The sequence below is a fragment of the Zea mays genome, chromosome 2 (genome assembly GCF_902167145.1).
Source record: "Zea mays cultivar B73 chromosome 2, Zm-B73-REFERENCE-NAM-5.0, whole genome shotgun sequence".
NCBI classification, from domain to species: domain Eukaryota; kingdom Viridiplantae; phylum Streptophyta; class Magnoliopsida; order Poales; family Poaceae; genus Zea; species Zea mays.
Window position 1 is genome coordinate 23,681,496 of NC_050097.1, and position 16,097 is coordinate 23,697,592.

Below are 16,097 nucleotides of genomic sequence, written 5' to 3' on the forward strand. Positions count from 1 at the left end.
GCTTCCATTACTAGAGAGAGCCTCGGCCCCCGGCCTGGCTAGGTGTGCGGGGCGCGGGTCGACGTGGCAGGTGGTGGGACTACCGCGCGCATGCACCGATTCAAGGTGGGGCGTTTATGCATACGGAATTTGAATGAAAAAGATGCATAAATGGTAATGTGGGGCCGGGGCTCGGGTGGGGAGACGTGGGTCGCGCATTATGCTTGCGTATTTTGCCGTTATTGGCTGCGTAAATTCGGCGTGGGTCGACGTGGCAGGTGGTGGGACTACCCGCGCATGCACCGATTCAAGGTGGGGCGTTTATGCATACGGAATTTGAATAAAAAAGATGCATAAATGGTAACGTGGGGCCGGGGGTCGGGTGTGGAGACGTGGGTCGCGCGTTATGCTTGCGTATTTTGCCATTATTGGCTGCGTAAATTCGCATCTGACACGACGTGAGTGGTCAGATCGGGTAGTGGGGTGACGCGCGCGTCGTTCGGGAACGTGGGGCGGTCGCACGATGGGGTGATGCATGTTTATGGTAATGTAACACAATGGTCATGTAATCGTAACGGATAGTTCACGTAAATCTCGCGACATGCAAACTGCGCAGCAAATCGCGCAGGATATTGGATCATGCCATGAATATAGGCCAGGACGGTTTAGGCGAGTATAGGAGCTGAAAAAAAACGGGCTACACACAGCCGCCGCAGCTTTTGTTCAGAGCTCTCGAAGAGTTAGGGCATACACAATGGAGACGGCCAGGGGATCGGAGCAGTGTGGAGAAGATACGGCGATGACGACACCCTGTACGACCGATGGCCGGAATGCTGTAACTCCACCGGCTGCGTTACCGGCGCCAGGAATTCTTGAAGACGGCAACACAGTTCATCCAAGTTTGGTGGGAACAAGTCAGCGGATACCCATGCGAACAATTGGTGAACATGAGCAGGACACACCACACATTCTCCAAAGCCATGTAAGTTCAAAGGAATACCCATGTATTTGTTATACAATTTCCGTGCAAGTTATGATTTCACCGAATACACATGTATTAGTTATACAGTCCGTGCAATTTATGAAGTCCTAGAAATTCGCCATGCTAGAAGCTTATTTTTTATATATGTGCACTGCATGACGACTCCATTAATTGAATAGGATGATAGTATAGATCAACGATTGGTACCGAAGGTGGGTATGACATTTAGTAATGTGGACGAGGCGTACAAATTCTATAGCCGATATGCATATGAAGTTGGATTTCCATTGAAGAGATATAGGGAGAGAAAAAATTGCAAGTGGTTGAATTGTTGAATGGAAGGCAAGCGTGCCGAAAGAGGAAATGGTACTCCAAAAGTGAGAAATACAATTTCCAAGCGAACACAATGCAGAGCTGGAATGAAACTTAAAAAAAATCTATGACGATGCCAAAGAGAATATCATTTCAGTGCGGATTGATCTTATTCATTTGGAACATAATCATGAGTTCTTCAGAAAGGATACAGAAAAGAATCAGTTACAGTGCAACAAGACACATGCTCCAGAATACATGGAGTTCCTTAGTGCGATGCAAGAAAGCAGGATTCCGCAACACTGTATTATGGATTTTGTTTCAGAAATGCATGGTGGACCAGAGAATGTACCGTTAACTACACAAGACATGATCAACCTGTAAGTCATTTTGTTATTTACACTGATATAATGACATAATGACGTTGTGTACGTATTGACTATGGCATATTGTTTAATGTTCACAGGAAGAAAGCGCGACAAAGAGAAAGAAATGCCAATGATGTGTCTAAGCTCCTATCTTTTTTTGCATTGTGTAAAAAAGATAACCCACAGTTTTTCTCTGACTTCCAACTAGACCAAGAAGGAAAGATTTTGAGCATTTTTTGGTCCCATGCTAGCCAGCAAGCAGATTACATTGACTTTGGAGATGCAGTTACCTTTGATACAACTCATAAGACAAATCTATATGACAAACCCCTGGGAATGTTTGTTGGTTGTAACCACCATCTGCAGTGCACCGTATTTGGTTTCACATTGTTGGGTGACGAAACTGTAGACACATTCGAGTGGGTTTTCAATGCATTCAAAACATGCATGGGAGCTGAAGGACCACGAGTAATGCATACAGGTATGATTAAATAAGCTTAACAATTATTACGTTCTACTATGATTGTATTGAATGTAATTATAGTTGGTAATGTGTTGCATAATGTTGTGAAAATATATGATTTCAGATCAAGATCCAGCAATGCCAGTTGCACTAGGCAGGGTATTTCCAAACACAATCCATCGTTTGTGTTTGTGGCATGTTCAGAACAGGTATATGCCGTATTTAAACGAGTTGTACGCTAGATTTGAGGAAGAGGATTTCAAAACAAGGTTCCAATCTATAATACATCATCCTTTAACTGTAACTGAGTTTGAGACTGCCTGGGCAATGCTGATTGATGATTTCCATCTACATGATAACATCAGTCTTTCCAGAATGTATGAAATTCGTAAAGATTGGATACCAGCTTTTTTTAAACATGATTATTTTGGGTTGATGGTCTCTACACAGCGTAGCGAGAGCATGAACAAACTCGTCAAAAGTGCTCATGTCGATGCAAACACGCCACTACATCAATTCGCCAAGCAAATGTTGAAGCTTCTACACAGTAGGAAGATGAAAGAGGCAAAAGAGGCACTAGGATGCATGGTGAGTACATAGAATATTATTATATCATAATATTTAACGTACCGTATTATAACGTATAATTTTGTCTACTGTAGGGCCAAAAGGAAACAAATACATTGTATATGTTTGAGATACGTGTAGCGAGGACATACACAAGGGCTGTAATGAATAAGTTTCACGAGTCTTTGAAATATGCTACTGCATACAAGATATCACATGATCCAGATGGTGGTGTGAATGAATGGGTGGTTCAGCATACTTCAAGGTCAAATAGGATTGTGTGGGGGCAACACCAATTCAAAGTAATGGCTGATGTAGATGCTGGAAAGTATGAATGTGAATGCAAGCATTGGGAGCATACAGGTATGTCATATTGCGTAATTGTTGTATAAAAATGTTTAATTATAATGAGTGAACATAAACGAAGACATTTTTTACATGCTTTGTTGTAGGTCTGCTTTGTGTGCATCTTTTACGAACATTTATGCATCTTCAAATTGATCGAATACCTTCGGAATACATCCTTCAGAGATACACCTACTCTGCTATACAAGATGTGACTTTTTCAAGGGATGATAAGAATTTGAAGGGTAAAGACGGTGAGACTAAATCATATAGGCAGAAGATGTTGCTTAAAAAGTCAATGAAAGTAGTACATCATGCAAGTCTTTCAAAGGCTGGATATGATAGAGCCCTGGAGATGATGGATGAACTGCTTTTGCTACTTTCACGGTTGGAGCCAGATATTGAAGGTGATGATAGTACTAGTGATGGCGAAGGAATACAGGTATTTAATATATTAATTGTAATAGCCGTGTATTTTAATTGATATACTGAGTTATAAGTTTTGGTGAATGGAAAGTATGAGAAACTTGCCTGATACAGGGCGACAGGAATGATGTAAGAGACATGATGGGAGATAATCTAACGACAAGAATGGCGCAGGCTGGTGTATGTGTAATATGTTATATGATGTTTACTATGCATAATGGTGTGTACTGTTTGTCATAAACACACCTATTTACTGTCAATTGTATTATTTGACAGGTAATTCAATTGGTGCCTACTTTACAAGAAGGTGGTGTGAGCGATACCCAATGTGTTATGCCACAACAAATATTGGAACAGGTAATACATGATTATAAAAGAGGAAAAAGTTGTTGTAATACAAAATAGTAACGATTGGACCTTGTTGCTGATTATGAATGATTAAGAATGGTATATGTGTGCAGCACGATTATGGACAATTGACCACTAGCACACCACTGATTGATGTGAGTGGTACAGATTTGACGATTAAAAAGGTAATGGTGCTATTAAAAACGCATGTGCATGGATATTATTTAAAATTACATACAAATAATTGGATTTAAGTACTAATATTTAAAAATATCATATTTTTTTCTTAATTGTAGAAGCTAGATTTTAATGTGAGTGGAGTAAGCTTGAGAAGACCGGATAACGCGAAGCCAAAGGGCAGAACAATCAGTGATACCGAAAAAAGAGTTATTAAGTTGGGGGCAAAAGGAGACAAAAAAAAAGAACAGAAAGTGGCAAAGGTGTGGAATTGCTGATGGTCACAATAGTCGCACTTGTCTATCTGTGGAGGAGAATAGGCTTCGGTTGGCCAGCCTTACTGGTCGAAAGAGAGGGCGGCCCATAGGTTCTAGGAACAAGGGTTCATCTAGCGCTCCAAACTGGAATGAGGCATGCACTTCAAAAAAACATCAAGGAGGTGTCACAGACAATGATTCATCTAGTGGGGAGTAGATGATTTCATATTTTATGACAAATGTAATGTAGTGCCATACTTGTTATTACAACTATGGGTGAATTTATAAATGCTGGAAACAGTCGATATTCACAAAGTATAAGTAATAATGATTTACTGCATGTATTGAAATGTTGTGTAAACTGTATACGAAATATGTGTAAATGTGTTATGAAAACAGCGTAATTCGACGCTATACAATTTTTGGTGGCAAAAACTGGCTAAAAATGTCTTTGTGAAGAAAACAAACGACACAATAAATTGTGATTTAATGTAGTAACATAATTTTTATTACACATGTGTGCGAGTAGACAAATCTGATACCAGTAGTTATTGACAAAAGAATAAGGCTGTACAGATTTGCGTAATTGAGCTAACAAAACAGCGTAATTCGTCTGTAATTAAAATTATTGTAAACTGGGTACAAATTTGCGTAAATGAACTAACAAAACAGCGTAATTCTTATTAGACATAAGAATTTGTGACACATACTGGTAAATAATAGATTTGTGAAGAAATCAGAGAATAACAATAACTAGTGAGTACATCACTGATAGAAATATGAGCAAACAGTCGAAGTTTGAACTGAAGATGTTTCATAACTTGTTTAATACACATAGGCCAAATTTTTATCTAAAAACTGCATTAGACATGAGTGTCTTGATAGCTTGGGTGAAAAACATAGAAAGTTTCAATACGGTTACATAGACATGCAACAAGGAGGTTTGGCTTCACAACATCTTGTTCCGTAACAAGGAAGCCACAAAATGTTGATCCAGCGACACAGCTAGCGTCCAAACTTGAATCTTTGAATTTCTGGAGGCAACGGGAGGCACTTGTTCTTGCTATGGAAGGTGAGGTAATATAGAGCCAGAGATCGTAGGTCACCAGAGTTTTCCTGCATAATACACATTATCCCGAGGTGAATAAGTTATATCTGAAATGTTGAATGTATAAATACAAACTGCATAATCATAAAATGACTCACTCGTTGTATAAATTGCTTGATAGAACCATCCATATAGTCATAGTACTGGATGTATCTCATGACAAAAAAGCCACAGTCATTAGATCCAGCTATCATGGTGGGACACATAGGTGGCATGTCAATTGGGAAATTTCCAAATTTTGGGATGCGTGAATTGGGCTGGACTTGTTGCAAAGATTTGTTCAATCTGTTCATTATAACCCTAGCCCATGGTAGTTTCCTGGTGCCTATGTCCTTTTGGGAGTAATGAAACATCTTCCATGAAGTACCACCCAACTCCGGACCATATGGATTTGAATCTAAAATGTGAATACATCGAAACTGGATATTGATGACATACAATGTCCAATGTCCCATATGAAGAATAGGGACCATAATCTGTCAAATATCAGGAGTTAGATAAACAGAATGATAACATTAGTGTGTAGCTGAGCGATGAATATAATTGCATAACAGGAGAGCGTTGATACAAAGATAAATAAGTATACCGTTTTGTAGTCACCAAAATTGTCCAGTTGGGGCAGGGTCTTGTCCAGATAAGCATCAAGGACAGTTTGATCAAAAATCTGAGGAGAATTACTGTAGCGTTCATGCTCCTCAAAGTTGAGGAGAATCTGCATAATCATAATTACTGTGTCATATAAAACTGTATGTAAACAATTGCAAAAATAGGTAGGTATTAATGAATTGTACATACACCAACATTGACATCCAGTACAAGTCTGTCTTTGTTGATGGACGAGCAATTATTGTTTTTGTCATGGCGAAAACCCATGATGAAACACTGCATGAACACATTATCCAGACACATCCCATCTGCAAATGATTGTTGTATATCGAGACAATTTCCAATACATTCATCGAATTCTATGATCTTCCTATATAATAATGAAAAAGGATATGTTATTCATTATATATGTAAGCAACAACCTACATGTTATTTTGACTTAAAAGTTAAAGAAAAACCTGTTTGGGTCAGTTTTTGAGGAGCACAAAAAATCACGAAGCGACCGAGCACAGTCCAATTCTGTTAAACGTGGCAGAGAGTGGTCATGTGTAGTGTGCAAGCTATGTGTTTCCTCACCATCTGCAACCTGAAACACAATGCAGGTAGAGAGTATAGTAAATTATGAATGAGTTATGAGAAGCAAGCATGCAATAAATGTATAACTGGATTACTTACATGACCACTAGGTGTCTGATCAAAAAGGGGGCCCGTGTAAGTTGGAGTGTCATGAGATGCACCAATGTCTCCTCCCTGACCCAAAGAAACAATGATACTATGTTTTAAGCCTCAATCATGTGTCAATTAAATTTAATCCATAATTGAGATTACAATGGATAAAACAAAGCTGAAACATATACATGTTTTTGCGGTGTGGCGTCAAACATCGGCAAGTGAGAAGACGGATATGAGCTCATAGGATTGCAGTCTGGTACATGTCGATGAGACATGTTTGTGTCGCTCGGCATATTATTGCCAACATTAAAACAGAAATCATGTATACATTATTATGGTTTTGTCTAATATTTTGGATGAAAATTGGAAATTAACATGTAATGTAACCATAATAAGACTGCATAAAATACCTGGTTTTCCGCATTTGGGGTTATGTTCGTCTCCAAATCGTCAGGGCAGCCCTCAAATGCACGACGCATTTGTTGTTGCTTTTCGTGTATTTCTTCAAACTGGGTACCTGTCAACTCCGTATTCGGTTGTGAATATGGCATAGTCATGTCCTGGGTATTCTGGGTACCCTCATGGATCTGTTCCTCTGTAATTAAAAAGTTGTAGTATTCAAACAGCAAGAACTGATAAATGCATAGAGTTAAGTACATGAATTGAATAAACGACAATGAGGGAAGGTAACCTGACGACATATGCTGAGATATATCTGGAGGTTTATCTGTTTGAGGCGCTTCCGCAACATTGTCTGGGTCGCCAGACTCCGCGCGAAGGACATCATCAATTAACTCAGCAAATGTGTCTGCTAGTTCATACTGCTTCACAACCATCTTGGTAAGAGTACTTTTATGATGGAACACGCTTTGCCAACTTCAGAATCATACTCAACAAACTTTTCAATGAATTTTGGTCGGTCACGTGGTTGGAGCTGCTTTATCTTACTTGAAAGCATATCCTTGATCAATGGGAGCTGGATATGAATAGTATGATGACCACAAGGATCGGGACGAGGGACATCAAAAATGTTTGTCCTGTCCCTATGCTGTGATGTAATGAATGATAATGCATCATAATTAATTATTAGAAACATAAGGATATAATATTACATAAAACATCTGTAATGTACATATGGTATTTATGGACACATATGGGATGTATGTTTTGCCATAAACTGACCTCTGATTGAAACTGCACACTAGGGACAGCAGAATAGCAAGTTTCAGAAAAGCTTCGGAACTGAAAAAAACATTTGTAATATAATTAAATACATGAAAGATAACCATAAATAAAGTGTGTTACCCACTGAAAAATGAAGTATATGGTGTCTATTACGAGTTTATTCAGAATGGTACGAAAACTAATAGAGATACTACATGCATAAACATTCACCTAATAACAGCAAATGTATATTTATGCAGGGTAATGCATTCCTATTATTTTATGTACAGATGACATACCTCACAATGGCCAAAAGGTTCACCGCTTTGGCGTGGCTTCCTCTTATCAGCTTTTGTCAGAGCTTGGATAATGTTTTTATCAAAGAATTTTATGCGGGGTGTGCCACGTTTATTGGGGGGGCTGCAGCATCATGCAAGTGGTCCAAATAGTACAACTACAAAAAAACAATAACTAATTTATACTATCATGGATGGTAATTGAGCAAGTAAAATAGATTCAATTCGATATGAAAAAAATGAACAGTCCAATGTTATTTACTTACTAGTATGACAACTGAGCATCCATATATCGTCGTGGACACATTAGAAGTGCTTCTTGTATGCCACTTTTGTGCAGCTTCACATAGGTCATTAAAAATTAAGTGGCACCAGTCTATTTCATGGAAACGGTCCATTTCTTCCGTCAATAACACTTCATGGTTAGATATGCCCCAGCTGGAAGTGGGGAACAACAATCTATTGAACAATATCAAAAAGAAGCATCTGATAGAGAGGTCATCATCATTTCCTTTTCTCAATCGGTCCTGAAGAGATGCAACAACAAACTCATCCTTGGACAATCCAAGTTCAGCCCTCAAGTTATTGCCCGCCACTGCTTCATCGATTCCTAGTGGCTTACCACCGCCAGCATTCAGAAGGCCTAGTATAAGGTGGACAGTTTCTTTCGTAATCTTTAGTTCCTTGCCAACTCCAGGGCGAATAGTCATATCCTTGTGGTCCAACTTATCCATCAACCAACGAAGATGAGAACGGCTACCCAGTGCATCAAGTGTCATGTCAAGAATATTGGAAAATCCTTTTCTAGCAACGGCTTGTCGTTGCCTCTCATTCAATATCTTAATAGTTATAATCACATCCTGAGGGTTGCATCTAACATTGAGTTTCTGAAATAATGTATGTTAAATGTTATGAAAACAATGAAATAAATGTGGCATGAGCTATAAAATTAGCACTCATAATGTAAGGGATGCAACTAAAATAACATAATACCTAGTTAAATAAACTAAACTGCATTATCTGTAGACAATAAAAAAGTGTCCAAGTGTTGTAAAATAAATATGATATTGTAAATGCAATACAGAACTTGGAACCTAACGTGAAAATTCGACTAGATTCATCCTTACTGTATACTACTAAATAATATCTAATATGTTGTATCAGGTCATAATTATTGAATACTAATTAGTATTTAATATATATGAAATCATAAGTATAACATATAACCTGCCGTGGAGTTTCTACTACTTTCGGCCTCTTTGTGCATGTCTTCCGTAAGATATTCATATGACTTCCAGCAGCATTACGCTTCTTTGTAGGTGTCATGAAGTCATCGTCGTCATTGCCAGATCCAGTTTGTTCATTGGCTTCATAAATAACAGATGGTTTCTCGACAGGTGCAGGACACTGATTAGAATACTTTGTGTTTGGAGGAACTCCAATAGAGGCCGGCCGTGGTATCTCAACACTAAAGAATTCTTGGCTTGACTCAATGGTTATGCGTTTGGGATTAGCGGGAGGACGATCAACTGACTTCATTTTTTGGGGTAGTGAAAGGGAAATGTGCCTTGGGCCATTTCTAAGTATTTTGGTGATTGAGTGCCAACACAAGTGCTTAAATGTGAATTTATGCTCATGGATGGACAAAGTGCAAATCAAGAGTAAAGGTATGTTTCTAAGCCTTAGTACATTGGTTTTGTGTACTAATATACTTGTCTAAGTATTAGAAACAGAAAGAAGAAGAAAAGAAAAGAGGTGAAAAAGGCTTGGCTGTGTACAGCCAAGACTCAGCTCAGTCTGGCACACCGGACTGTCCGGTGGTGCACCGGACAGTGTCCGGTGCGCCAGGCTGACTCGGCGTGAAGTGGCCGCTCTCGGGAATTCACCGACAGCGTACGGCTAAAATTCACCGGACTGTCCGGTGTGCACCGGACTGTCTGGTGAGCCAACGGTAGGCCGGGCCAACGGTCGGCCGCGCGATCTGCGCGGGACACGTGGCCGAGCCAACGGCTAGAAGGGGGCACCGGACTGTCCGGTGTGCACCGGACATGTCCGGTGCGCCAACGGCTCCAAGTCTGCCAACGGTCGGCTTCGCCATTTAAGGAAGGAAATCGGGCACCGGACACTGTCCGGTGTGCACCGGACTGTCCGGAGCCCCCGATGACAGAAGGCAAGAATGGGCTTCCAGATTTGTGCGCAACGGCTCCTAGCTGCCTTGGGGCTATAAAAGGGACCCCTAGGCGCATGGAGGAGTATACCAAGCATCCTTTGAGCATCATTGATCACTCACACTTCATTCTTGCGCGCTTGTTTGACATTCTAGTGATTTGAGCTCCGTTCTAGTGTGCTAGTCTCTTGAGCTCAAGTCTGGGTTTTGCGTGTGCGTATTCGCTGTGATATTTGTGTTGTGTGTGAGTTGATAATCCCTCCCTTGCTCTGTGATTCTTTGTGAACATCTTGTGTAAGGGCGAGAGGCTCCAATCTGTGGAGATTCCTCGCAAGCGGGATTAAGAAAAGCAAAGCAACACCGTGGTATTCAAGTTGGTCTTTGGACCGCTTGAGAGGGGTTGATTGCAACCCTCGTCCGTTGGGACGCCACAACGTGGAGTAGGCAAGAGTTGGTCTTGGCCGAACCACGGGATAACCACTGTGCCATCTCTGTGATTGATATCTCTTGGTTATTGTGTTGTGTTGAGATCCTTCTCTAGCCACTTGGCAAATTACTGTGCTAACAAGTAACCAAGTTTTGTGGCTTAAGTTTTTGAAGTATTACAGGATCACCTATTCACCCCCCCCCCTCTAGGTGCTCTCAATTGGTATCAGAGCCGTTCTCTTCAAGAAAGGGACTAATCGCCCGAAGAGATGGATCCTAAGGGGAAGGGAATCGTGATCAACGACAAGGAGAAGGAGTCCTTCGTCAACGAGCCAAGGGATGACAAGTCCAACGAATCAGGCTCGGGCCACAGACGCAAAGATGGGAAGAAGAAGAAGACAAGACGCATCAAGGAGATCGTCTACTACGACAGCGATGAGTCTACTTCCTCCCAAAAGGACGACGACCACAACGACTACGAGAGAAAGAAACCGGTCAATTCGAACTTTTCTTTTGATTACTCTCGTATTCCTCAAAGTACTAATGCTCATTTATTATCTATTCCACTTGGTAAACCTCCTCATTTTGATGGAGAGGACTACGGATTTTGGAGTCACAAAATGCGTAGTCACTTGTTTTCTCTCCATCCAAGCATTTGGGAGATTGTGGAAAATGGAATGAAATTTGATAGCTCGGATAGCCCTGTGTTTATTAATGAACAGATTCATAAAAATGCACAAGCTACTACTGTGTTGCTAGCCTCTTTGTGCAGGGACGAGTATCACAAGGTGAGCGGCTTGGACAATGCCAAGCAGATCTGGGACACCCTCAAGATCTCTCATGAGGGAAACGACGTCACCTTGCTCACCAAAATGGAGTTGGTGGAAGGCGAGCTTGGACGGTTCGCAATGATAAGGGGCGAGGAGCCGACACAAACATACAACCGGCTCAAGACCCTTATCAACAAAATAAGGAGCTACGGGAGCACGCGATGGACGGACCACGACGTCGTCCGCCTAATGATAAGGTCATTTACCGTTCTTGATCCTCATTTAGTGAACAATATTCGTGAAAATCCCAGGTACACCAAGATGTCGCCCGAAGAAGTTCTTGGGAAATTCGTTAGCGGGCGAATGATGATCAAGGAGGCGAGATACGTGGACGACGCCTTGAATGGTCCGATCAACGAGCCGCAACCTCTTGCTCTCAAGGCAACACGAAGCAAGGAGGCGCTACCTAGCAAGGTGGCACAGATTGAGGCGGCCGGACTTAATGATGAAGAGATGGCTCTCATCATCAAAAGATTCAAGTCGGTGCTTAAAGGTCACAAGGGACAGCCAAGCAAGACCAAAGCCAAGGGGAAGCGCTCATGCTTCAAATGCGGTAAGCTTGGTCATTTTATTGCTAACTGTCCCGACAATGATAGTGATCAGGATCAAGGGAACAAGAGGGAGAAAAAGAAGAACTATAAGAAGGCAAAGGGCGAGGCTCATCTTGGCAAGGAGTGGGATTCGGACTGCTCCTCGTCTGACTCCGACAATGAGGGACTCGCCGCCACTGCCTTCAACAAGTCATCCCTCTTCCCCAACGAGCGTCACACTTGCCTCATGGCAAGGGAGAAGAAAGTAAGCACTCCTAATACTAGTACTTATGCTTCTTCAAGTGAGGATGAGTCTAGTGATGATGATGAGATAGATTACTCATGCTTATTCAAGGGATTAGATAGAACTAAGGTAGACAAAATTAATGAATTGATTGATGCCTTGAATGATAGGAATATACTGTTAGAAAAGCAAGAGGATTTGTTGTATGAAGAACATGATAAATTTGTAGAAGCTCAGAAATCTCTTGCTCTAGAAATTAAGAGGAATGAAATGCTCTCTAGTGAATTATCTTCTTGTCATGAAACTATTGCTAAGCTAAAAATTTTTAATGATGATTTAAATGCTAAACTAGAAGTAGCTAGTAAATCTAATTCTTGTGTAGAAATTGTTGAAACTTGTAATAGGTGTAAAGATTTTGACATTGATGCTTGTAGTGATCATTTAGTTTCAATTTCTAAATTAAATGAGGAATTAGCTAGTCTTAATGCCCAACTTAAGACTAGCAAGAATGAATTTGACAAGCTAAAATTTGCAAGGGATGCCTACACGATTGGTAGACACCCCTCAATTAAGGATGGACTTGGCTTCAAGAGAGAAGCCAAGAACTTAACAAGCCATAAGGCTCCCATTCCCGCCAAGGAGAAAGGGAAGGCCCCTATAGCTAGTAGTGTGCAAAAGAACCATGCGTTTATGTACCATGATAAGAGACAAACTAGAAATGCTTATAGGAGTTACAATGCTTATGATGATTCTCATGACATGTTTGCTTCTAGTTCTTTCTATGTGCATGATAGAAATGTTGGTAGGAGAAATGCCGTTCACAATATGCCTAGGAGAAATGTTGTTAATGTTCCTAGGAGAGTTAATGAACCTTCTACAATATATCATGCTTTGAATGCTTCCTTTGCTATTTGTAGAAAGGATAGGAAAATAGTTGCTAGGAAGTTAGGGGCCAAATGCAAGGGAGACAAAACTTGCATTTGGGTCCCTAAGGATATTTGCACTAACCTTGTAGGACCCAACATGAGTTGGGTACCTAAGACCCAAGCCTAAATTTGCCTTGCAGGTTTATGCATCCGGGGGTTCAAGCTGGATTATCGACAGCGGATGCACAAACCATATGACGGGGGAGAAGAAGATGTTCACCTCCTACGTCAAGAATAAGGATTCCCAAGATTCAATTATATTCGGTGATGGGAATCAAGACAAGGTAAAAGGGTTAGGTAAAATTGCAATTTCTAATGAGCACTCTATCTCTAATGTGTTTTTAGTAGAGTCTCTTGGATATAATTTGCTATCGGTTAGTCAATTATGCAATATGGGATATAACTGTCTATTTACAAATGTAGATGTGTCTGTCTTTAGAAGAAGTGATGGTTCACTAGCTTTTAAGGGTGTATTAGACGACAAACTTTATTTAGTTGATTTTGCAAAAGAAGAGGTCGGTCTAGATGCATGCTTAATAGCTAAGACTAGCATGGGCTGGCTGTGGCATCGCCGCTTAGCACATGTGGGGATGAAGAACCTTCACAAGCTTCTAAAGGGAGAACACGTGATAGGTTTGACTAACGTGCAATTCGAAAAAGATAGACCTTGTGCAGCTTGTCAAGCAGGTAAACAAGTGGGAGGAGCACATCACAGCAAGAATGTGATGACCACCTCAAGACCTCTGGAGCTGCTTCATATGGATCTCTTCGGACCCGTCGCCTATCTAAGCATAGGAGGAAGTAAGTATGGATTAGTTATTGTTGATGACTTTTCCCGCTTCACTTGGGTGTTCTTTTTGCAGGATAAGTCTGAAACCCAAGGGACCCTCAAGCGCTTCCTCAGGAGAGCTCAAAATGAGTTTGAGCTCAAGGTGAAGAAGATAAGGAGCGATAACGGGTCCGAGTTCAAGAACTTTCAAGTAGAAGAGTTCCTTGAGGAGGAAGGGATCAAGCATGAGTTCTCCGCTCCCTACACACCACAGCAAAATGGTGTGGTAGAGAGGAAGAACAGGACGCTAATCGACATGGCAAGGACGATGCTTGGAGAATTCAAGACCCCCGAGCGTTTTTGGTCGGAAGCCGTGAACACGGCTTGCCACGCCATCAACAGGGTCTACCTTCACCGCCTCCTCAAGAAGACGTCGTATGAGCTGCTAACCGGTAACAAACCTAATGTATCGTATTTTCGTGTTTTTGGGAGTAAATGCTACATTCTAGTGAAGAAGGGTAGGAATTCCAAATTTGCTCCCAAAGCCGTAGAAGGGTTTTTATTAGGTTATGATTCAAATACAAAGGCGTATAGGGTCTTCAACAAATCATCGGGTCTGGTTGAAGTCTCTAGCGACGTTGTATTTGATGAGACTAATGGCTCTCCAAGAGAGCAAGTTGTTGATCTTGATGATGTAGATGAAGAAGACGTTCCAACGGCAGCGATACGCACCATGGTGATTGGAGATGTACGGCCTCAAGAACATTTGGAGCAAGATCAACCTTCTTCCTCAACAATGGTGCATCCCCCAACTCAAGACGATGAACAGGTTCATCAAAAGGAGGCGTATGATCAAAGGGGAGCACAAGATGATCAAGTGATGGAGGAAGAAGCGCAACCGGCACCTCCAACTCAAGTTCGAGCGACGATTCAAAGGGATCATCCCGTCGACCAAATTCTGGGTGATATTAGCAAGGGAGTAACTACTCGATCTCGATTAGTTAATTTTTGTGAGCATTACTCCTTTGTCTCTTCTATTGAGCCTTTCAGGGTAGAAGAGGCCTTGCTAGATCCGGACTGGGTGTTGGCCATGCAGGAGGAGCTCAACAACTTCAAAAGGAATGAAGTTTGGTCACTGGTGCCTCGTCCTAAGCAAAATGTTGTGGGAACCAAGTGGGTGTTTCGCAACAAACAAGACGAGCACGGAGTGGTGACAAGGAACAAGGCTCGACTTGTGGCAAAAGGTTATGCCCAAGTCGCAGGTTTGGACTTTGAGGAGACTTTTGCTCCTGTGGCTAGGCTAGAGTCCATTCGTATCTTGCTAGCATATGCCGCTCACCATTCTTTCAGGTTGTACCAAATGGATGTGAAGAGCGCTTTCCTCAATGGGCCGATCAAGGAGGAGGTGTACGTGGAGCAACCCCCTGGCTTCGAGGATGAACGGTACCCCGACCACGTGTGTAAGCTCTCTAAGGCGCTCTATGGACTTAAGCAAGCCCCAAGAGCATGGTATGAATGCCTTAGAGACTTCTTAATTGCTAATGCTTTCAAGGTTGGGAAAGCTGATCCAACTCTTTTTACTAAGACTTGCGACGGTGATCTTTTTGTGTGCCAAATTTATGTCGATGGCATAATATTTGGTTCTACTAACCAAAAGTCTTGTGAAGAGTTTAGCAGGGTTATGATGCAGAAATTCGAGATGTCAATGATGGGCGAGTTGAACTACTTCCTTGGGTTCCAAGTGAAGCAACTCAAGGACGGCACCTTCATCTCCCAAACGAAGTACACACAAGACTTGCTAAAGCGGTTTGGGATGAAGGACGCCAAGCCTGCAAAGACTCCGATGGGAACCGACGGACACACTGACCTCAACAAAGGAGGTAAGTCCGTTGATCAAAAAGCATACCGGTCCATGATAGGTTCTTTGCTTTATTTATGTGCTAGTAGACCGGATATTATGCTTAGCATATGCATGTGTGCTAGATATCAATCCGATCCTAAGGAGTGTCACTTAGTGGCAGTGAAGCGAATTCTTAGATATTTAGTCGCTACGCCTTGCTTCGGGATCTGGTATCCTAAGGGGTCTAACTTTGACTTAATTAGATACTCAGATTCCGACTATGCTGGATGTAAGG

The 16,097-nt window shown here is 41.5% G+C and overlaps 2 protein-coding genes across 2 annotated transcripts; both read left to right on the forward strand.

The window, feature by feature from the left end:
- Positions 1 to 1,385: 1,385 nt before the first annotated feature.
- On the forward strand, positions 1,386 to 2,136 carry LOC109944131 (protein FAR-RED IMPAIRED RESPONSE 1-like). Its single transcript, XM_020548800.1, has 2 exons — positions 1,386 to 1,653; positions 1,740 to 2,136. Exons 1-2 carry the CDS (start codon positions 1,532 to 1,534, stop codon positions 2,134 to 2,136), a joined length of 519 nt encoding a protein of 172 aa, XP_020404389.1. The 5' UTR covers positions 1,386 to 1,531.
- A 73-nt stretch (positions 2,137 to 2,209) lies between these two features.
- Positions 2,210 to 3,847, forward strand: LOC103646144 (protein FAR1-RELATED SEQUENCE 5-like). The gene is made up of 5 exons (XM_020548801.1): positions 2,210 to 2,692; positions 2,767 to 3,034; positions 3,124 to 3,458; positions 3,557 to 3,622; positions 3,719 to 3,847. Exons 1-5 carry the CDS (start codon positions 2,219 to 2,221, stop codon positions 3,845 to 3,847), a joined length of 1,272 nt encoding a protein of 423 aa, XP_020404390.1. The 5' UTR covers positions 2,210 to 2,218.
- Positions 3,848 to 16,097: the final 12,250 nt, after the last annotated feature.